Source organism: Oncorhynchus kisutch, linkage group LG4 (assembly GCF_002021735.2).
Source record: "Oncorhynchus kisutch isolate 150728-3 linkage group LG4, Okis_V2, whole genome shotgun sequence".
Classification (NCBI taxonomy): domain Eukaryota; kingdom Metazoa; phylum Chordata; class Actinopteri; order Salmoniformes; family Salmonidae; genus Oncorhynchus; species Oncorhynchus kisutch.
This window is the reverse complement of record NC_034177.2, coordinates 51,212,997-51,235,306: the sequence shown is the minus strand read 5'-3', so window position 1 is coordinate 51,235,306 and position 22,310 is coordinate 51,212,997. Positions and strand designations below refer to the sequence as shown.

Below are 22,310 nucleotides of genomic sequence, written 5' to 3'. Positions count from 1 at the left end.
GTCAAATGACAGAGTAGTCGGCTAAATCCCGAACAGATATACTGCTTAGCCAATTTATTAGCTATATGAAATACTCTATATGAAATACGGGACATGACATCCCAGGTACACACACACACACACACACACACACACACACACACACACACACACACACACACACACACACACACACACACACACACACACACACACACACACACACATACACACACACATACGCATGTATACGTGCACACACACGCACGCACACACACACAAAGCCAGTTGTTGTACCGCTCGCACTTGTGTCAAATGACAGAGTAGTCGGCTAAATCCCGAACAGATATACTGCTTAGCCAATTTATTAGCTATATGAAATACTCTGTGTACAATGACAGATAAAGGGATTTAGATGTTCACTTAACATTGACATCAACCCACTTACAGCTTCTCGTGGACCAGGAACGGGACCCACTTTGACATTGACCAGGACCCCAAGGTCACAATGCGACCGCACTCTGGCACCCTGGTGGTGGACATCAGTGGAGAGAAGGTTGAGTCATATGAGGGCGTGTACCAGTGTACGGCCAGGAACGAACATGGGACTGCAGTATCAAACAATATTGTCATCAGACAGTCCAGTAAGCATCTCTAAGATGTGTTATCGCTTTCACCTTTTCAACGTCATTTTCTGTCTGTCTCCCTCTCTCTCCAGCTCTCTCTTACTCTCGCCGGGCCTTTCACCAGTCTGTCTCTCCGATATCTCACCTCTCGGTCTTCTCATATCACCCCGTGTCTGTCTCACTCTATTCTCCACTGAGCTCATCTCTGATGTGTCTCTGATTTGTGACCATTCAATCTTTCTTGTCTCTTTTCTTGACACGAATAAGATGTATTTTCCATCATCAATGCTCTCTTCATGGAAGGTAAAGGTACATGTGGAAAGACAGCATGATAATAATGGTTACCTGGATACACCTATTTCACCTTTAGCTTGATGCGATTTAGTAGCTTGAACTCATTCCTTCCATGTAGCTAGAACTCATTCCTTCCATGTAGCTAGAATGCATTCCTTCCATGTAGCTAGAATGCATTCCTTCCATGTAGCTAGAACTCATTCCTTCCATGTAGCTAGAACTCATTCCTTCCATGTAGCTAGAACTCATTCCTTCCATGTAGCTAGAACCCATTCCTTCCATGTATCTAGAACTCACTACTTCCATGTAGCTAGAACTCATTCATTCTAAATAGCCAGAACTCACTACTTCCATGTAGCTAGAACTCATTCATTCCATATAGCCAGAACTCACTACTTCCATGTAGCTAGAACTCATTCATTCCATATAGCCAGAACTCACTATTTCCATGTAGCCAGAACTCATTCATTCCATATAGCCAGAACTCATTCATTCCATATAGCCAGAACTCATTCATTCCATAGAGCTAGAACTCATTCATTCCATATAGCTAGAACTCATTCATTCCATAGAGCTAGAACTCATTCATTCCATATAGCCAGAACTCATTCATTCCATAGAGCTAGAACTAATTCATTCCATATAGCCAGAACTCACTATTTCCATGTAGCCAGAACTCATTCATTCCATATAGCCAGAACTCATTCATTCCATAGAGCTAGAACTCATTCCTTCCATGTAGCTAGAACTAATTTATTCCATATAGCCAGAACTCACTACTTCCATGTAGCCAGAACTCATTCATTCCATATAGCCAGAACTCCATGTCCCCTTATTCTGTCACACCTTTTGTTGACATTCGATGACTGTAGAAACCACACACTGGTACAGTATACCATGTTTTCCTCATGTGTATTTGGTCTATCTAACTTATGAGGTGTGTTCCTCTCCACCTCTTCAGGGTCGCCCTTGTGGTCGAAGGAAAGAAACGAGCCGATCATCGTTCAGGAGGGCGTGTCTCTGGTGCTACAGTGCCGGCCCCCTGCCGGCCTGCCCCCTCCCATCATCTTCTGGATGAACATCAGTAAGTTGCATGCTATTTGTTGTGTCTAGGCCTGTTAGCTACGTACTGTATATAGAGAAGGAGAAATGCAAACACACAAGTTTCTGAATGGGGAAATCTTATATCTTCTATCCTGTTTCTTTCTGGGTTCTTTGCTTGTAAATGATGAAATTAAATGAGATATTTTACTAAAGTCTCAAAATTGTTGCTCACTGACATTCCTCCTAATTGCCACTCCCGCCCAGTCTCCCAGAGACTGACTCAGATCATTGGGATATCCCAGGCCTTAAAACATGTCTCTCCCTTTTGACTTCAACACATCTCTCCTCTCCTCCCTTAGACTTCCAGAGGCTGCCTCAGAGCAGCCGTGTGTCCCAGGCGTTGAATGGAGACCTGTACTTCTCCAATGTCCTGAAGGAGGACTCGAGGAACGACTACATCTGTTACGCCCGCTTCCCCCACACGCAGACCATCCAGCAGAAACAACCCATCACCGTCACAGTGCTCAACCGTAAGTGTGTGTGTGTGCTCACGTGCGCACGAGTGAATGCGAGCATGTGTGTGTTTTCTTGCGTGTGCGTGTGAATGTGCGTGCGCCCTGAATGTGTGTGTCAGTTTGGGTTGGAGGGAAACTGTGTTTCCTATCTCTGATCCCAACCGCAGCGTTGCCAGTAGTAGTCTAGTGGTCATTATGATGAAAAGACACATGGTAAAATACCTTCTAGGTTATTCTCTGCGCTACGTGCATTTACTACTGACTGATTGTCATGATGCCAAGTTGTCCAGACCGTACAGATTCACAGACAAGGTTTGATGACCAATATCTACAGTTGAAGTCAGAAGTTTACATACACCTTAGCCAAACACATTTAAACTTAGTCTTTCACAATTCCTGACATTTAATCCGAGTAAAAATTCCCTGTCTTAGGTCAGTTAGGATCACCACTTTATTTTAAGAATGTAAAATGTCAGAATAATAGTAGAGAGAATGATTTCTTTCAGCTTTTATTTCTTTCATCACATTCCCAGTGGGTCAGAAGTTTACATACTCTCAATTAGTATTTGGTAGCATTGCTTTTAAATTGTTCAACTTGGGCCCAACGTTTCGGGTAGCCTTCCACAAGCTTCTCACAATAAGTTGGGTGTTTTTTGGCCCATTCCTCCTGACAGAGCTGGTGTAACTGAGTCAGGTTTGTAGGCCTCCTTGCTCGCACACGCTTTTCAGTTCTGCCCACAAATTTTCTGTAGTATTGAGGTTAGGGCTTTGTGATGGCCACTCCAATACCCTGACGTTGTTGTCCTTAAGTTATTTTGCCACAACTTTGGAAGTATGCTTGGATTCATTGTCCATGTGGAAGACCCATTTGCGACCAAGCTTTAACTTCCTGACTGAGATGTCTTGAGATGTTGCTTCAATATATCCACATAATTTTACTCCCTCATGATGCCATCTATTTTGTGAAGTGCACCAGTCCCTCCTGCAGCAAAGCACCCCCACAACATGATGCTGCCACCCCCGTGCTTCACGGTTGGGATGGTGTTCTTCGGCTTGCAAGCCTCACCCTTTTTTCTCCAAGCATAACGATGGTCATTATGACCAAACAGTTCTATTTTTGTTTCATCAGACCAGAGGACATTTTTCCAAAAAGTACGATCTTTGTCCCCATGTGCAGTTGCAAACCGTAGTCAGGCTTTTTTATGGCGGTTTTGGAGCAGTGGCTTCTTCTTTGCTGAGCGGCCTTTCAGGTTATGTCAATATAGTACTCATTTTACTGTGGATATAGATACTTTTGTACCTGTTTTCTCCAGCATCTTCACAGGGTTCTTTGCTGTTGTTCTGGGATGGATTTGCACTTTTCGCACCAAAGTACGTTCATCTCTAGGAGACAGAACGTGTCTCCTCCCTGAGCGGCATGACGGCTGCATGGTTCCATGGTGTTTATACTTGCGTACTATTGTTTGTACAGATGAATGTGGTACCTTCAGACGTTTGGAAATTGCTCCCAAGGATGAACCAGACTTGTGGAGGTCTACAATTCTTTTTCTGAGGTCTTGGCTGATTCCTTTTGATTTTCCCATAATGTTAGGCAAAGAGGCACTGAGGTTGAAGGTAGGCCTTGAAATAAATCCACAGGTACACCTCAAATTGACTCAAATGAAGTGAATTAGCCTATCAGAAGCTTCTAGAACCATGACATCATTTTCTGGAATTTTCCAAGCTGTTTAAAGGCACAGTCAACTTCTGACCCACTGGAATTGTGATACAGTGAATTATATCTGAAATAATTTGTCTGTAAACAATTGTTGAAAAAATGACTTGTACAATCAACTTGCCAAAACTAGTTTTAATAACTCCAGCCTAAGTGTATGTAGACTTCCGACTTCAACTGTATACTTTTTATGTATGATCAGTATCCAGTATTTTCGTTTTTTTTACATCACTCGATTTCAACATGTGGCATGTTTGATTATTTCCTGTTGTGTTACAGTGGATGCAATCAATGAGACTGTTGCTGCTTTGTACAATGAAACTGATTTTCTTAGTGGTGAGTTTTGGTACCCCCTAGTGGTCACCCTCCTCCCGTAGTAATCAACCAACTAGATACCAACCTCTAACATTACAGTAACCCCTTAACCTTTTCCCTAGTGATTTGTCCCTACGTTTAGTAGGGAACCAATATTAGCAATCTAACACATAACTAGCGTTAACCCTTTACCCTAGTGATACCCTTTCCCGTAGTAGTACACCAATACTAGAACTCACATTTTGTGAAAGACTACTTTCTTTTTTCGACAGCAACTATTTATTAACACCATTTCAAATGCTGAACCGTTGCATGATGGTTCTAACCTTTGCAATCCTCATACACGCCATGGCCAAAAGTATGTGGACAGCCCTTCAAATGAGTGGATTCGGGCTGTTTCAGCCACACCCGTTGCTGACAGGTGTATAAAATCGAGCACACCGCCATGCAATCTCCATAGACAAACATTGACAGTAGAATAGCCCGTACTGAAATGCTCAGTGACTGTCAACATGGCACCGTCATTGGATGCCACCTTTCCGACAAGTCAGTTTGTCAAATTTCTGCCCTGCTAGAGCTGCCCCGGTCAACTGTAAGTGCTGTTATTGTCAAGTGGAAACATCTAAGAGCGACAACGGCTCAGCCGCTAAGTGGTAGGCCACACAAGCTCACAGAATGGGACCACCTAGTGCTGAAGCACGTAGCGTGTAATAATCTTCTGTCCTCGGTTGCAATTCTCACAACCGAGTTCCAAACTGCCTCTGGAAGTAAGGGCAGCACAAGATCTGTTTGTCGGGAGCTTCATGAAATGGGTTTCCATGGCACACAAGCCTAGGATAGCCATGCACAATGCTCTGGAGTCTGGAGCAGTGGAAACGCATTCTCTGAAGGGATGAATCACATTTCACCGTCTGGTAGTCCGACAGACGAATCTGGGTTTGGCGGATGCCAGGAGAACGCTACCTGCCCAAATGCATAGGGCCAACTGTAAAGTTTGGTGGAGGAGGAATAATGGTCTAGGGCTGTTTTTCAAGGTTCGGGCTAGGCCCCTTAGTTCCAGTGAAGGAAAATCTTAAGGCTACAGCATACAATGACATTCTAGACGATTCTGTGCTTTCAACTTTGTGGCAACAGTTTGGGGAAGGCTGTTTCTGTTTCTTGTGGCTGAATGGAAGCAAGTCCCCGCAGCAATGTTCCAACATCTAGTGGAAAGCCTTCAAAGAAGAGTGGAGACTGTTCAGCAGCAAACGGGGGACCAACTCCATATTAATGCCCATATGATTTAGGAATGAGATGTTCAACGAGCAGGTGTCCACATACTTTTGGTCACGTAGTGTATCTTGTAAATGGACAAATAACAATATATATTTTATTCAGTAGACTACTTAAAAAAAAAGCTTTCTCTCTATTATAGTGATGTATTGAATTAGAGCAAAGTAGATTGACAGCTTCCAAACTGTGAATGTTCCAACCACTACCAACACCACAGTTTGTTGTTCTATTATTTTACACCCAGCCGACCTAATTCTTTCCCCCCAATCCACTTTTAAAACGATCTTTCATTTCCTATCAGTTCATTTCTCATTGTTTGTAAAAGCATCACTTCCTGTGTGTCTGTCTGTCTGGTACCCTGAAGATACATGTCTTGTGAATAGATATAGTCAGTGATTTTGTCAGGAGGCCACAGCCAAGCCAATTCGGAGAGAGTCGATTCTCAAAGTAATGCTTGCGATGCACCTCAATTAATGTCTACATGTATCATCATTGCCACAATCACAAGCACCATTCGTTGAACGCATGAAATCATAACCGCCAATAACCCTTTTGATTGTCCTCGACGTATTTGTTATCCTTATCTTACACTACTAGAAAGTAGTTTACTGTTATAACTGCATAGGAAAATACATGTTCTAGAACTGTATACCGCCTCTTAGTACCCCTCGACCAATGAGCACCTTCACAGTAAGTGATGAAGGCAAGGATTCAATCCAACACCTGCACGCAGCGATAGACTTTTAATTAAAGGCAATTTCGTATATGCTTACGGAGATCATGTTCACTAAAAACCCTGCTCAAACAGGAATCACCTTTGAAAGTCAATTGCTGGGTTTTGAGTGTGTGAGCCCTGACCTGGTCCTCCACCGTGGCTCAGCACTGACTGTGGTAGAGGAACCATAGAAATAGAATAGATAGAACAGTAGAAGTCTTGTCGTGACCTACTGTGTCTCTGACCCCTCCCCCTGTGGCTGCAGATGGCTCGGCGGAGGAGAGGAGACCCACCTTCCTGATTCCGTCTGGCTCCAGCAGCTCCAAGATGGTGCTGAGAGGACAGGTCCTGGAGTTGGAGTGTATCGCCGAGGGACTGTAAGGACGCAGTGTCAATGAGAAAATGTCCATTTTGTTTGACCTGTATTATGTTGGTTTATTTATATACCTCTACTATTAATGCCGTATACCATTTTGTATGTGTGCTTATACACTGGTTGTGCAAAACATGATGCTCTTTCCATGACATAGACTGACCTGGTGAATCCAGGTAAAAGCTACGGTCCCTTATTGATGTCATTTGTTAAGATGAGTTGAATGGGAGGAGATAAGTAAAAGAAGGATCTTTAAGCCTCGAGACAGTTGAGACTTGGATTGGGTATGTGTGCCATTCAGAGGGTGAATGGGCAAGACAAAAGATTTGACATGCCTATGAACGGGGTTTATTGCCAGGCGCACCGGTTTGTGTCAAGAACTGCAACGCTGCTGGTTTTTTTTCTTCAGTTTCCTGTGTGTGTGTCAGGAATGGTCTACCACCCAAAGGGCATCCAGCCAACTTGACACAACTGTGGGAAGCATTGGAGTCAACATGGCCCGGCATCCCTGTGGAACGCTTTCGACACCTTGTAGAAAGGGAAAAGGGAAAGGGGGATACCTAGTCAGTTGTACAACTCAATGCATTCAACTGAAATGTCTTCCGCATTTAACCCAACCCCTCTGAATCCGTGAGGTGCGGGGGCTGCCGTAATCGACATGCCCCGACATATTGAGGCTGTTCTGAAAGCAGAAGGGTGGGGGGGGGGAGAAGTTCACTGGAAATGTCTTATGTGTTCTCCATCTGTCTCTTTCCCCTCCCACCTTCCCTCTCCTCCCCCCTCCAGACCCACTCCAGAGGTCTCATGGAGTAAGGTGAGCGGGGAGTTCCCTGCCAAGCGGACCTCCTTCCTGCACTTCCAGAAGACACTGCGCATTGTTGACGTGTCTGAGGCGGACGCCGGAGAGTACCGCTGCACCGCCCGCAACCGCCTGGCCTCCGTACACCACACCATCCGCGTCACCGTCAAAGGTTTGTCATGTGACTTAGCAGTTAGTGCCACTGACTGGCTGGCACACGTGTAGCCTATAGCAGAGTGGCCACGGGTTAGAATTCAACCTACCGCTCTTGTGACTTGCGGTCGTCCTACTTTTCCTTTCTGCTTTTCACTATGCTGTTCAATAACACCACAAGACAACGGTCGGCGATGAGCAGGGCTGAAATCGGTCGGGAACGCACGGCTGACTTGGTCTACCTGCCTTCTGGGCTTCGATGCTGCCTATCTATCTCCTATATAGATTTTTAAATGGTGTTATCTGGAGCAGGGGGGTCAGTCATTAACCGGTTGCCTGCCTTTCGATATTGTTCACTGTGCCATTGTTGCTGACCCTTTGTGACGTGAGGTAATCAATAACCCAACCATCGGCTTGCCTTGTGCTCCCCTGTTCCCCTCCCAGCGGCCCCGTACTGGATCAGTACCCCCAGAAACCTGGTGCTGGCTCCCAGAGAGAGGGGTAATTTGATCTGCAGGGCCAGCGGTACCCCCAAACCCACCATCACCTGGGCCATGAACGGAATCCCCATAGAAAGTGAGTACTCAGTATTGATTGAATAATTGAGCGATTGATTGAGTGGCCTTGCCTATGTCTCGTACGGTGCACTCACTGTGCACAGACACTAAAAGTATATTTCCCCAAATACTTGCAGTTAAGTCATTGTATGTGCCAATGTGAGGTTCAGACACGTGAATCATTTTGTAGGTTTATGATGACACTTTGGACACTTGTTTTTGATCCTTTGATAGATTCACCTAAGGACCCTAGTAGGAAGGTGGAGGGCGACACCATCATCTTCGAGGAAGTTCAGACTGGATCCAGTGCAGTCTATCAGTGCCACGCCTCCAATGAATATGGATATCTGCTGTCCAATGCCTTCGTCAACGTTCTCTGTGAGTCGGCACATACTTGAATTGAGAACGCAGGGCCCTTTTCTGCCTCTGCATCGGAGTGCATCATGATGTGATCGACACTGCATGAACTCAGTACTCAGTATTGTTGTCACGTGGTTTATCATGAAGCATTTGTTGTCTCCATAGCTGAAACACCCAGAGTCCTGACACCAGCTAACAAGGTCTACCAGGTGATCAGGAACAGCCGCGCCTTACTGGACTGTTCCTCCTTCGGCTCGCCCATCCCCAAAATAACATGGTGAGTTCATGGCCCATTTGAATTCTTAGGAGACGACATCCAGATTTTCCACCCTTCTCTCAACGTTTCCACTAATTGTTAAATCCGTGATGAGGAAGGGGAGGGGGTGGGAGAAGGGTGGAGAATATCTGACGCAGTCAAATGTGTTCCCAGCTTAGAAGCTCATAGCCTGTGGTTCCCCTATCCCCTGTCAGGTTTAAGGACAGCAGGTCCAGCACCCTGGACGGGGACCCCTACGTGCTGCATGAGAACGGGACTCTGGAGATACACGTGGCCCAGGCCCTCAACAGTGGGAAGTACACTTGTGTGGCCAGGAACTCTCTGGGCATCTCCGAGAACCACGTCTATCTTGAGGTCAAAGGTGAGAGCCTGGGATGACCACAAAACACCCTGTCTCCTCCTCCTGTCTGTTTTATGCCTTTGTTATTTCGCTTTTTTTGAAACAGACTTCCAAGAGTTGCTGAAAAATATTTGTCATACTTTGACATCATTCCTGAAGGACGGTTACAGTAAAGAATGTATAACAGCTGCGCAAGCTTTGGTTCATCCTTTAGGGGCGAGTGGGGTAAGCTGAGCCCTGTTTTACATTCAGCATTTTACTCCGTCAAGGGAAATGTACAATTCTTTCTAACATACAGTTGTAGCCGGAGGTTTACATGCACCTCAGCCGAATACATTTAAATTCAGTTTTTCCACAATTCCTGACATTTAATCAGAGTAAAAACTCCCTGTCTTAGGTCAGTTAGGATCACCACTTTATTTGAAGAATGTAAAATGTCAGAATAATAGTAGAGATAATGATTCATTTCAGCTTTTATTTATTTATTTCATCACATTGCCAGTGGATCAGAAGTTTACATACACTCAATTAGTATTTGGTAGCATTGCATTTAAATTGCTTAACTTGGGTCCAACGTTTCGGGTAGCCTTCCACAAGCTTCCCACAATAAGTTGGGTGGATTTTGGTGCTGGTGTAACTGAGTCAGGTTTGTAGGCCTCCTTGCTCGCACATGCTTTTTCAGTTCTGCCCACAAATTTTCTATGGGATTGACGTCAGGGCTTTGTGATTGCCACTCGAATATCTTGACTTTGTTGTCTTTAAGCCATTTTGCCACAACTTTGGAAGTATGCTTGGGGTCATTGTCCATTTGGAAGACCCATTTGCGACCAAGCTTTAACTTCCTGACTGATGTCTTGAGATGTTGCTTCAATATATCCACATAATTTTCTTTCCTCATGATGCCATCTATTTTGTGAAGTACAACAGTCCCTCCTGCAGCAAAGCACCCCCACAACATGATGCTGCCACCCCTGTGATTCACGTTTGGAATGGTGTTCTTCGGCTTGCAAGCCTCACCCTTTTTTCTCCAAACATAACGATGGTCATTATGGCCATCAGACCAGAGGACATTTTTCCAAAAAGTATGCTCTTTGTCCCCATGTGCAGTTGCAAACCATAGTCTGGCTTTTTTTATGGCGGTTTTGGTGAGCGGCCTTTCACGTTATGTCAATATAGGGCATTTTACTGTGGATATTGATACTTTTGTACCTGTTTCCTCCAGCATTTTCACAAGGTCCTTTGCTGTTGTTCTGGGATTGATTTGCACTTTTCGCACCAAAGTACATTCATCTCTAGGAGACAGAACACGTCTCCTTCCTTAGCGGTTTGACGGCTGCGCGGTCCCATGGTGTTTATACTTGCGTACTATTGTTTGTACAGATGAACGTGGTACATTCAGGCGTTTGTAAATTGCTCCCAAGGATGAACCAGACTTGTTGAGGTCACAATTATTTTCTGAGGTCTTGGCTGATTTCTTTTGATTTTCCCATAATGTCAAGCAAAGAGGCACTGTGTTTGAAGGTAAGCCTTGAAATACATCCACAGGTACACCTCCAATTGACTCTTACGATGTCAATTAGCATATCAGAAGTTTCTAAAGCTATGACATAATTCTCTGGAATTTTCCAAGCTGTACAAAGGCACTGTCAACTTGGTGTATGTAAACTTCTGACCCACTGGAATTGTGATACAGTGAATTATAAGTGAAATAATCAGTTTGTAAATCATTTTTGGATAAATTACTTGTGTCATGCACAAAGTAGATGTTTTAATGGTAGATGTTTAGCCAAAACTATAGTTTGTTAACAAGACATTTTTGGAGATGTTGAAAAACTAGTTTTAATGACGCCAACCTAAGTGTATGTAAATGTCCGACTTCAACTGTAGGTTATCTAAATATATCTTAGGATGTTGTGTTTCCCTGGAAATAATTAGAATTAATGTAAACATTTGTCCAAAAAAAGTGTTCTCTTGGTACAACTTAACCCGAGAATGGGGTAAATTGAGCCGCGGGACAGTGTAAGTTAAGACACCTACAAATGTCTGTACTGAATGAAATATTACCACTATCTTTTTTAAAACAATGTCTATCTTTATTTCCCAAACACAATTCAACACAGTCACAATCACTTTTTTGTCTTTTAATAATTTTAAGCATATTGGTTTAACTTACCCCAAAGCAAACATTTTGACGATATTTTGACGATATTAGCCCTCGGAGTTACAAGGCTGCACTTACATGCTCGGTTTAGGGCCTCGTATTGAAGCTTATAGAGACCCCAACTGATGTATTGAACAATCTTGAATATCTACTTTGGTTCAAATACAAGTATAATGAAATCTGAACACAATAAATTCACTTGACTTGGTGAAAATGTTAAAAAAAATTGGTCTTAACTTGCTTACCACTTTTTCCATGTGGTTTTTTGGTTGACATGAAATGATGACCTCTTCCTAACTATTTTGTCAAATGATTAATTTTTGTTTATGGTTTCCTAGAAACAAGGGAGGCTCAACTTACCCCTTTGACTCAACTCACTGCGCTCTCCTTTACTGAGTTTCCTGACCCCCTCTCCCCTCAGAGCCCACGCGTATCCTGAAGCAGCCGGAGTACAAGGTGGTGCAGAGGAACAGGAACGTGGTGTTTGAGTGTAAAGTAAAACACGACCCCTCCCTCATCCCTACCATGACCTGGGTCAAAGACAACGGAGAACTACCCGACGACGAGAGGTCAAACACACATTTTCCAACATAGAGCACCATGCAATTATATCTACAATAGTCAATCCTAGCTTCATATTATGTCTCCTCTTGTGGCAGTATTTTAGTTGATCCGTTATTCCATCAAGGCTAATCTTCCCGACTTCATACGCAAAACACACAAAGCAACCCAAACAAAAGGGTTGTACACTAACTTAAGAGGCCATAAGAGGAGGCATTAAACTGACTGACATTGACTATGTCTTCCCAGGTTTGTGGTGGACTCTGACAGCCTGACCATAACAGACGTGACAGAGAATGACGCAGGAACTTACACCTGCATCATGATCACTACTCTGGACCAGGACTCTGCTAGCGCTGAGCTCACTGTTGTCGGTATGTTCACTCTCTCATACGAACAACCTCCACATGCTTTTGTGAATCCTTCCTTAAAGTACAAGTGTAACTGGGTGTTTTTCTTTACCTTCCTTGAAGTATACCATAATTTCTGTCAAGAGTATGGGTTAGTGTTTTTGCGGAAAAGAACATGATTCTATCCTAAATGTGAAATAATACCCAGTGAGAGAGAAGGTGGTCTGTCTTATTGTACCACTAACCGCTGACCCCCCCTACTTCACTCCTACCTGCCCTCCTACCTGGCAGAGGCAGCTCCTACTCCAGCTATAGTCTACGGTAAAACCAGCATCACACACAAGCGGGTGCTTAAGCTATGCTTCCACGCTTGTGTGTGTGTGGGGGGGGGGGGGATCTGTCAGTCTGGTCTGCAAACTCAAGCATGCTCCGCTGCTCGCAGATGTGATCATCTATTCTGTTTGTTTGTAATGTCACCAGACCCTGGACTGATGGGCGGACGGAAGGGACTATCATTTTTGATTTAACCACCATGTTTTATGGCCTTTTTGGATTTCAGTCTTATTGTCGGTGCGGTTTGCAGATTTTTGTTCTCCGCCGTATGTCCGAACGCTCATACTGTTTTGCATGTGTTGAGTAGATACGTGACCAATGTGGTGCAATTCAAACTCCTAGGTTGTGAGTGTGAAGTAATTAGCAGTGCCTTTGAATGCTAAGATCATTTTACCTCCCTCTCCATCCCGTCACACAGTGGGGTCCTTCTGAAATGCGTCATCGTCTCCATCCATCCAGCCCGAGGGCGCATGCAGCTTTATCTTTATCCAAAACATTGAGTCTTGGCGTTGCTGCTGTGCCATTAAAGTGCTATTTCAATGCACCGTTCTAAACCCAGTTGATTTATCTCGTCACGTCTTGTGTGTTTCTTCTCCAGAACAACCAGACCCTCCTACTGACCTGGAGCTGACAGACCAGAAGCCCAGGAGTGTCCAGCTCACCTGGATACCCGGAGACGAACACAACAGCCCTATTCACAGTATGTGTGTGCGTGCGTGTGTGTCTGTTAATGACCTTACTGACCTACTCTCGGAAGCTCCCAGAAGCTCGAAGCTGACTGTATCGTTATTATCCTGAGAGTGTACTCTAGCTAGTTGAACTCAGTCTGTGTTTAATGAGGTTAGCACCACTCAGAGCACTTTCTAGTTATGTTTGCACAGTACTACCCCATGTCATATGTTTTCAACATTGGATTTCATGGGTTTTTAAAATATGCAGGTTTAGGTATAGGGTCTTCCAGTATGTTCTCGTTAATTATCCGGTATATGAATGCGCTCAGAGAGCTTCGGCCTATTTGCATTTGATTGTTAACTCCGAAGACGGGAGTTGGCTAATACATTCCAAATACAATCTAATGGTTGGAGTGTAAAAAACATGGCTTGCATTCTCTGCAATCGCTCACCACTTTTCTACCCCCCCAGTGTTTGTGATCCAATACGCAGACTCCCTCCACCACCATGGCCACTGGCACAACCTGACGGTGGTTCCGGGCACCAAGACCACGGCCCACCTTAAGCTGTCTCCTTATGTCCACTACACCTTCCGAGTCCTGGCCCTCAATGCCGTGGGCCTCTCCAACCCCTCCTTGCCCTCCCGCGTATACAAGACCAACCCTTCAGGTACAGACTGTAGGATTTACTTGCTTAATGTGGTTGATTGCAAAATGTGTTGACTTACAGTATGTAGATTTGTGCATACTGTTGATTTGGCATTTTGTTTCGTCCCATTAGCTCCAGATGAGAACCCCAGTGGAGTTGATGGCTTTGGAACGGAACACGACAACCTCGTGATCTCGTGGAAGGTAAGCATCATTGTGTATGTAAGGGCGATGGATTCAGTCATTACAATGTGGTTAAACACTTTCTCTCATCCTATCTGCAGCCAATGTCAGGTCACCAGGCCAACGGACCAGGCCTGCAGTATAAGGTGATGTGGAGACAGAAGGACGTGGACAAGGAGTGGACGTCAGTGACCGTGGCTAACGTCTCCAAGTTCATGGTCTCTGGCACGCCCACCTTCACACCCTACGAGGTCCAGGTTCAAGCCATCAACGACTACGGGATTGGACCTGAGCCTGCTGTGGTCACCGGACACTCCGGGGAGGACTGTGAGGAACACACAACTCAACTTTGCGTTTTAGGGAGACACTAGGGGCCAGTTTCTTGAGCACAGATTAAGCCTAGGATAGTCCTGGACTAAAAGCTTGCTCTATATAGATTTTGTTTTATTGCAAATGATTTTTAGTACATGGCTAGGCTTGATCGTGGTCTTGTTGTATCCCTCCCTTTAACCTGTACCGTGACTAGTTACTGTAACTAGACCAGTGGGTTTAATGAAGTTTTTCCATCGGGTCCTGCTCCCTGAAAACTGTGTTCCACTCCCTCTAACCTCTGCTTCCACAGTGCCGATGCAGGCACCAGACACTGTCCAGGTCCTCGTGTTGAACAGCAGTCTGGCTGAGGTGCACTGGGAGCCTGTCCCTCCTAAGACAGTACGGGGACGTCTTAAGGGATACAAGGTACACACAGACACACACACACACGCACACACAGCTCTGTATCATTACCCATTGAAAGTATCTCATTCTGTGTCCTACCAGGTGTACTACTGGCGTGAGCGGAGCCTCCACAAACACAACCCCCACCATGTGGAGCAGCAAGTCCTGACCTTCAGTGGGAACAAGAGCCATGGCATGCTCCCAGGCCTGCAGCCCTACAGCCTCTACCTGTTCAACGTCAGGGTCTTCAACGGCAAGGGGGAGGGCCCCGCCAGCTCCAACCAGCAGTTCGAGACCCCTGAGGGAGGTAGGAGGAGCCAACATTCTATTCGTATAGAGGGTATCATGTCAAGGCAATTCAGCTAGGGTTGATGGGTCTGTTTTCATGCTTTTATGCTGCATACGAATTGCCATTTGGGGACAATCAGCGTGCGGCTCTTGACTGTGTGCCTGTCATGCTCTACAGTCCCTGGGCGGCCATCTTTCCTGAGGATCACCAACCCTAACCTGGACTCTCTCACTCTGGAGTGGGGCCCTCCCTACGACCGCAATGGACGCCTCACCGGCTACACCCTCAAATATCAGACAGGTGAGCTTACGTAGTAATACTCTTCTACTTGTGTTTTGGCTGTAGGAGGGTTGGGTCAGGGATAACATAGTAGGCATCGAGAGCTAGAGGTTCAGCACCTCTACTGCTTAGCAGTATCTTAGCCAGGGAGTACCTTTTCTACTTGTAGTTTGTGGTCCAGTCTGCTGTTCAGTATGCCCTCCTTTACATGTCTTGTTAGCACCGTATGTATTTGGTATTATTGCGAGGTGTATGTAACAAGGGGTTGAGCCTGTGATAGCTAGAAACTACATCGTCGAACAGAGTGAGAACCACCCCGCAGCGCGATGGATAATCTGATGTCACTTCCATCCACCTCTCCACCCCCCCCACCTTTCGACCCGCATTATCTTGCCCCCTCTTTCACCTTCCCATCTATCCATCCACCTGCCCCTTCTCACTACACCTTTTCTCCCCTTCCACCCATCTTGCTTACACCCCTGTCACATCCTCTTCCGCTCTTCCAGTCAATATCTCCGACGTGCTGGGGCCGGTGGAGGAGCTGGCCCTGCCAGCCAACGAGACCTCCGTCACTCTCATTAACCTCAAGTACAGCACACGTTACAAGTTTTATTTCAATGCCAAAACAGGCCAGGGAGCAGGGCCTGTCGTTACAGAGGAAGCTGCCACGATCATGGACGAAGGTATGTGTTAACGCGTTGATGATGGTCACAACCTGAACTGTAGTCAGTTTCTATCGATGCAAACCCCATTCATATGAGGGTTACCTGTCAACCATTTTGAATGCTTCAAGTCAACTCAGGAATGTCATCCACCAACATCTAGATTGTGTTTTATACTTAAGCAATAAGGCCTGAGGGGGTGTGGTATATGGCCAATATATCTAAGGGCTGTTCTTATGCACGATACAACGCGGAGTGCCTGGATACAGCCTTTAGCCATGGTATATTGGCCATATACAGTACCACAAACCCCAAGGTTCCTTACTGCTATTATAAACTGGTTACCAACATAATTAGGAGAGTGAAAATGTTTTGTCATACCCGTCGTATACAGCTTTCAGCCAATCAGCATCTGGGGCTCGAACCACCCAGTTTATAATTGTTTATAACGCATGGTACTCTGTTTTGTACTGTAGGTCGTTTTTTTGTGGATGTACGAAATCATTTCACCGGTTAGCATGTGAAAATGTGTACAGAATCGTACCAAAGCATGATATCACCTCAGTGTAGTAGTTGTAATAACAATAGTGGATCGTGTCCCAGTTGCACTTTGTTAAACACAGTTGGCTCCTTCTCTACCCTTGTGCACCTTCTATACTGATATTAAAGCATCGAGGGACTTCAGGGGTCAGATCATCGGCCTCTGTGTCCTCTTTCTCTCCTTTTGTGTCCCTTTTCCCCTCTCAAAGTCCTAATGCATCCGCCCTCTGTCGGTGTGGTTGTCAACGTGCACACCCCCTCATGCTGATCTGGGCCTTTATTAACAAAGCATCTCTGAGAAGGAGGACCGTGGACATTCCACATGGGGAGATATATGGGAAACTCAGTGGGGTCACAAAATGTATAGATAGGTAGGTGCCACCGACAAGAGGGTGTTGACCAAAAAGAGGGAAGAGTAGAAGATTGTGAATGTATACTTTCTGAATGTGTATGCATTTAGCTGACGGGCATCCTTGCTACTAAACACTTTAAACTTCCCTTTTGGTATCGATTCCTTATTGAAAATAGGTTAAAATAGCATTTCCCCCCCCCCTTTTTAACAAGACAAAACAACCCCCCCCCAAAAAAAAATCTTTGGTCGCTGTCCCGATACTTTTGGAGCTCACTATAGCTGGATAAAGACATTCAAATATGATCTGATGCATATTTGGCTGCTGCAAACACCTTTTGCCACACAACAGACTCAAGACTCCTCAGAGTCTGATTTACTAACTGCGTTATGGAGACTTTACCTCTCCCCCTGCAACTGCTGATCTATGCCTATTTCTATGTCCGGCTGGTGCTGCCTGTCCCGTGCATGACGTTGTGCGTGTTTGAACCTTGCTTCAAACTGACCCCCCCCCCCTCAAACATGCTGATTGTCTGTTTGCACTCCCACTGCATGCCAATGGGCCCGTGTAACCTCACCGCCGACCTTTGACCCACGTGGTTTGTGTTGCCTACCTCTGCCGGCGGCGTGGCGTGCCTGTTGTGTGTCTTTGTCTGTGGTGTTGTGTGATGTTTCTTATTCCTCTCCATGTTGTTCCAGGGAACACCCAACCCTCACCTCCCGTAGCACGGTCTCCTCCGGCACACCTCCCGTTCCACAAGGGTACAGCCGCTATAGACCTTGTCACATTCCCAGTCACGCTGTATAGTATATCTTATCATTGCTTCTCTTCTGATCGATGGTTCACAAGGGTCGATGTTATCATCCATATTGTATTATAGAATGTGTATTACAAATGTTTAGGCTTTAGCGTTTTCATTTGATTGAAAGGCTCATAAACAACAGTGCAACTGTAAAGGTTATTGATCGACCCTGAGAGTAATTGGAGTTGGAATGGAAAATCGAAGTCTGTCTTGCTTTGATTTGGATCTATAGACGTATGTTGCGATATGGACGGATGTCAATATTTGAATCATAAGCTATTATTCTGCTATTGGCGAGTGCATCATCTGAAGGTGAATAGACTCCTGATTTTGTTGAAGCTTCATTGCTGTCTTCTTCTCTTGTGCTCAGTGCATCCAGCGGCTCCGGCATTCGGGAACGTTAGCTCTTCCGTGGGAGAGGACGGAACGCTGATCAGTTGGGAATACTGGGGAGCGGAAAAAAACGTTTATGTAGAATATATAGTAGAGAACGATAACAGTAAGACATATCCCTCTATCACGTATACTTCAACGTATAGGTGGCAAGAGACTCCTACTCAATGATTGGCTGTTGTAAAAAAAATGTTTTTTTAAACTTGGCAATTATGAGGCTGGCTGCTGTTACTTTGCCTCGTGCCCAGATATGATAAAAACTGATTTCTGTGATTGGATAATAAATATATCCTCCGTGTGATTGGCCGGAATACAGAATATTGCTTTAAACAGTTGGCACAAACCTATTCAAATGGTTCATAGTCAAAAGCAGTATAGACAGTCTCAAATAATATTTAATGCTCAATGTCGATTGGACTCTTAATTAGCTTTAGTTGTTTTTATTGAAAAGCAGTGAGGTTTTTTTTTAAAACACACAGTGTGTGTAGTATGGCTCTCTCACACCTATACCTTGAAAACAATCAGAAAGTGAATTAGCATGATGCGTCATTCCTATCAAGTCAATCCCGATAATGTAGTTTCAGACGCTTTTCAGTTCCCTATTCAGAGTCACGTTGTAACATTTAGTCTAGTAACCCAGTTCACTGAGACACATCCCACAAATGTTTGTAATCACCGTACTTCATTCGTAGAACACCATGAAATAACATAATACAAATGTACAGATGTAGTAATATCTAACATAGATGCCATATGTGATGCTATATACTGTATATTACTTCACCTCTGCCTATAGCATTTCAATAGATACACAAGTAAAAACCATCTCTGCATGAACACCAACAGCCCATTCCAACTTATCAGTGTACGGTGTACATATTAGGACATGAACACTTCTCGGCTGGCTGCAATGGATGTCCTAATATGTACACCGTACGTCTTTCGTCCTGCAACTCTCTAGGTGAAGAGGAGTGGCAGAAAGAGTATGTAAATGGCTCTCGGGTCTATGTGCTGAAGGGCTTAAAGGAGGGCCTGTCCTATAGGGTGCGAGTGGTCGCCAAGGGCCACAACGGCCAAGCGGTGCTCCACCAATCAGAAGAGCTTTTGGTGATGATTCCAGGTGAGGCAGCACGCGGTTGGCCGGTCGCCGCCCGGGCCTCGCTTTGCCTCGCCCTGTGTTGTGTTGTAGAGAAACGTGTGTGTGTGTGTGTGTATGCAGTAGCTTTTGCTATTCTTCACCACTCAAGAAACCTGTTCCGGTGTCTGTGGTATACAGCGTTGCTGATCAACAGTGTATCTGTTGTTGTAGTGTCTCTTTTGGAAAACATACTGTAGGCGTGTTCAGTAGAGTTTCCTGACCTGCATGATGTTGTCCTGTACGCATATTTGTGTTGAAGTTAGGAACACCGTCTTGTTCCTGGAGAGACGTACAGTCAGACCGTCCTCATATCGACGACGGATACCATTCACATGATATAGAAGATTGATGTGTAGCTGTCTAATAATCCACCTAATTCTCTCTCCTGCTGTGGTTAACATTTGGTTTTTGTTTGTAATGTGTGTGTACTGTGTGTGTGTGTGGGGGGGGGGGGGGGGGGTGCATGAGCAAGACTGAGAGGCAGAAAGAGAGGGAGAAGACGCGAATGTTGTTTGCGCCAGGCACTGTAGAAGTCAAGTTGTTAACCGTCTTCGATACGCTCTGCATTCATGTGCCTGTAACTTCCGCAGACGAGATGTTTAAACATAACATCACTAACACACCACTTGTCTTTTGCAGTAACACTATGTGACAATTTCCAAACAATAAAATACTTACAACGGGTTCTTTGGAAACCTATTTTCATACTATCATGTACTTCTGTCTCCTCCAAAATCTCCTTTAGCAGCCTTGATGACAATAGAAGATGTCTGAAACACTTAGACGTTAACAAAACTTTATTGTACATTAGATTTTCATTGTACTCCAGTGCAGGAACTCAACGTTACTTATATTTCCTTTCTCAATTAAAGCAACAGGCCAGTCGTTAACAGTTTTCTGATATCCTCTTCCTTCCCTCTGTGCCTGGCCAGCTATGGCAGCCCGACAGGTGGATATTGCAACTCAGGGCTGGTTCATCGGCCTGATGTGTGCCATCGCTCTCCTCATCCTCGTTCTCCTCATCATCTGCTTCATACAGAGAAACAAGGGAGGAAAATACCCAGGTGGGTACTTTTGGTTGGCGCATAAACACGCACGCATACACACATGCAAACAAGCACACGCACGCACGTTGTCGCCTTCATATCCGTCACCCATCTTAGGCCGTAGTAAATGACACATTTGATGAATCCCCCCCCCCTCCAGTGAAAGAAAAGGAGGACGCTCACACAGACCCAGAGTTCCAGCCCATGAAAGAGGATGACTGTACTTTCGGGGAATACAGGTGAGAAACATGACTCTCCTGGAGCCTGTTGGGGCCCCAATTCTTCCCTGCACCAAGCGCCCCCCCCCCCCCCCCCAAGCCCTTGCTCCCTCCCCAGACCTGGTTCCTGTCAGCAAGGCAGGCGCTCTGGCCTCCCCGTCCTAACAGCTGACCTCTACTTGCCGCGGGACTACCTTCATTCTAACAGGGATTCTGGCATTGCAGACGTTTGGAGCTACACTGTAAAGCACAAGCCTCTTCTTTATGGAAGAGGTTGGGTAAGGGGGACAGGGACGGGGAGGGATTCTTCTCCGCTTAGTGTGTCGGTGGCTTGGTGGCCAGATCGATATTGTAGTGTGTTTGACTGTGTTGCGTCATTCGATAAGCAGGATATACAGTATTATTCAGGTCTACGTTTTTAGGGGTTTAGGTTTTTCGGGGAATTTTAAAAGCTTTCCCTAGAACAGTCAGGAATATTTTTGAAGAATAACTTTCAGTATTCCAAGCTGGCATGCATAGATACCTGCCCCACTAATTTCACATTTGTAACCAAATGAATACCTTGTAACAAATACATTGTGCATATAAATATACAGTAGCTTTTGTATTATGGAATATACGTACATACTTAATAAATTAATATTTGCATACATATGCATACTGTACAGTAACTACACTCATCCCAGTTGATATAAGCTCTGACTAACTGCAGTTAATCTAGTTATGCTTGCTATAGCGCCTTCTATCTGCTTTTCAGGCTGCTTGCTTTTCCAACCATGCACGCAGATATTAAGAAAAATGAAGCACTTTACTTATTATGTATAGCGTTTTGGAAACATTATTTTGTACCGGTCCAGCTTTTTTCCAATTTATATGAGGTTTTTTCTTTTTTTCTTCTTATATTTGATATTATTACTTTTTGTATCATGTGTTTTAAACATAAATATGCTCTATAATATACATTCTATCTATGCTGTAACACATAAATACACTACACCGCCAAAAGTATGTGGACACCTGGAATGATCTAGAATGTCCATTGTATGCTGTAGTGTTAAGATTTCCCTTCACTGGAACTAAGGGGTCTAGCCCGAACGATCAAACAACTGCCCCAGACCATTATCCCTCCTCCACCAACATTTTATACATCTGTCTACAACGGGGGTGGCTGAAATAGCCTCATCCACTAATTTGAAGGGCTGTCCACATACTTTACACAGTGTATATATTATGGATATATAATGTTGTGTGATATGCATGGCGTGATGAAGACCGTATATAAAACTCGCTGTAGGCAATAATGTCTTGAATGAAATTATAGATATGTACAGTATAAGTCATCCAGTATGAAGCTATCGGCATGTTGGAGTTAAGAGGCCATGTTGGAGTGAAAGATGTTATGTAAAGTTTCAACAAGGCAAAAAGCTATTCTTGTCCTGTCCACATCAAAACTCTTATCTAGTTTACGATCATAACACGAGAGACAATAAGCTACTAATGGGCCAAATCTGTCTGTTCAAATAGCAAAATAATAGACAATATGACAGAGTGTATATTGTTGAAATAACAAGTATTAGACAATATATCACAAGGCTAAATGTGTAATATAGAGTGCCTTTGTGAAAGGAAATCAAATG

General features: G+C 44.6%; 1 protein-coding gene across 17 annotated transcripts in view; it reads left to right on the top strand.

The window, feature by feature from the left end:
• Window positions 1-22,310, top strand: part of LOC109888919 (neuronal cell adhesion molecule) — a 103,893-nt gene that overhangs the window by 77,553 nt on the left and 4,030 nt on the right. For 3 of the 17 annotated variants that reach the window (XM_031823157.1, XM_031823155.1, XM_031823156.1), the window contains 26 exons: window positions 430-623; window positions 1,861-1,983; window positions 2,303-2,473; window positions 4,452-4,508; window positions 6,740-6,851; window positions 7,634-7,818; window positions 8,244-8,375; window positions 8,591-8,734; window positions 8,882-8,993; window positions 9,188-9,354; window positions 11,916-12,063; window positions 12,305-12,429; window positions 12,697-12,726; window positions 13,337-13,438; window positions 13,881-14,078; window positions 14,190-14,260; window positions 14,341-14,566; window positions 14,862-14,977; window positions 15,059-15,263; window positions 15,423-15,545; window positions 16,031-16,207; window positions 17,775-17,837; window positions 18,249-18,377; window positions 19,233-19,391; window positions 20,342-20,473; window positions 20,616-20,694. In XM_031823157.1, coding sequence (XP_031679017.1) covers window positions 430-623; window positions 1,861-1,983; window positions 2,303-2,473; window positions 4,452-4,508; window positions 6,740-6,851; window positions 7,634-7,818; window positions 8,244-8,375; window positions 8,591-8,734; window positions 8,882-8,993; window positions 9,188-9,354; window positions 11,916-12,063; window positions 12,305-12,429; window positions 12,697-12,726; window positions 13,337-13,438; window positions 13,881-14,078; window positions 14,190-14,260; window positions 14,341-14,566; window positions 14,862-14,977; window positions 15,059-15,263; window positions 15,423-15,545; window positions 16,031-16,207; window positions 17,775-17,837; window positions 18,249-18,377; window positions 19,233-19,391; window positions 20,342-20,473; window positions 20,616-20,694 — 3,480 coding nt within the window. The remainder of the gene's footprint in view (window positions 1-429; window positions 624-1,860; window positions 1,984-2,302; window positions 2,474-4,451; window positions 4,509-6,739; window positions 6,852-7,633; window positions 7,819-8,243; window positions 8,376-8,590; window positions 8,735-8,881; window positions 8,994-9,187; window positions 9,355-11,915; window positions 12,064-12,304; window positions 12,430-12,696; window positions 12,727-13,336; window positions 13,439-13,880; window positions 14,079-14,189; window positions 14,261-14,340; window positions 14,567-14,861; window positions 14,978-15,058; window positions 15,264-15,422; window positions 15,546-16,030; window positions 16,208-17,774; window positions 17,838-18,248; window positions 18,378-19,232; window positions 19,392-20,341; window positions 20,474-20,615; window positions 20,695-22,310) is intronic. The other 14 variants (XM_031823159.1, XM_031823158.1, XM_031823162.1 and 11 more) reach the window with 9 other exon arrangements.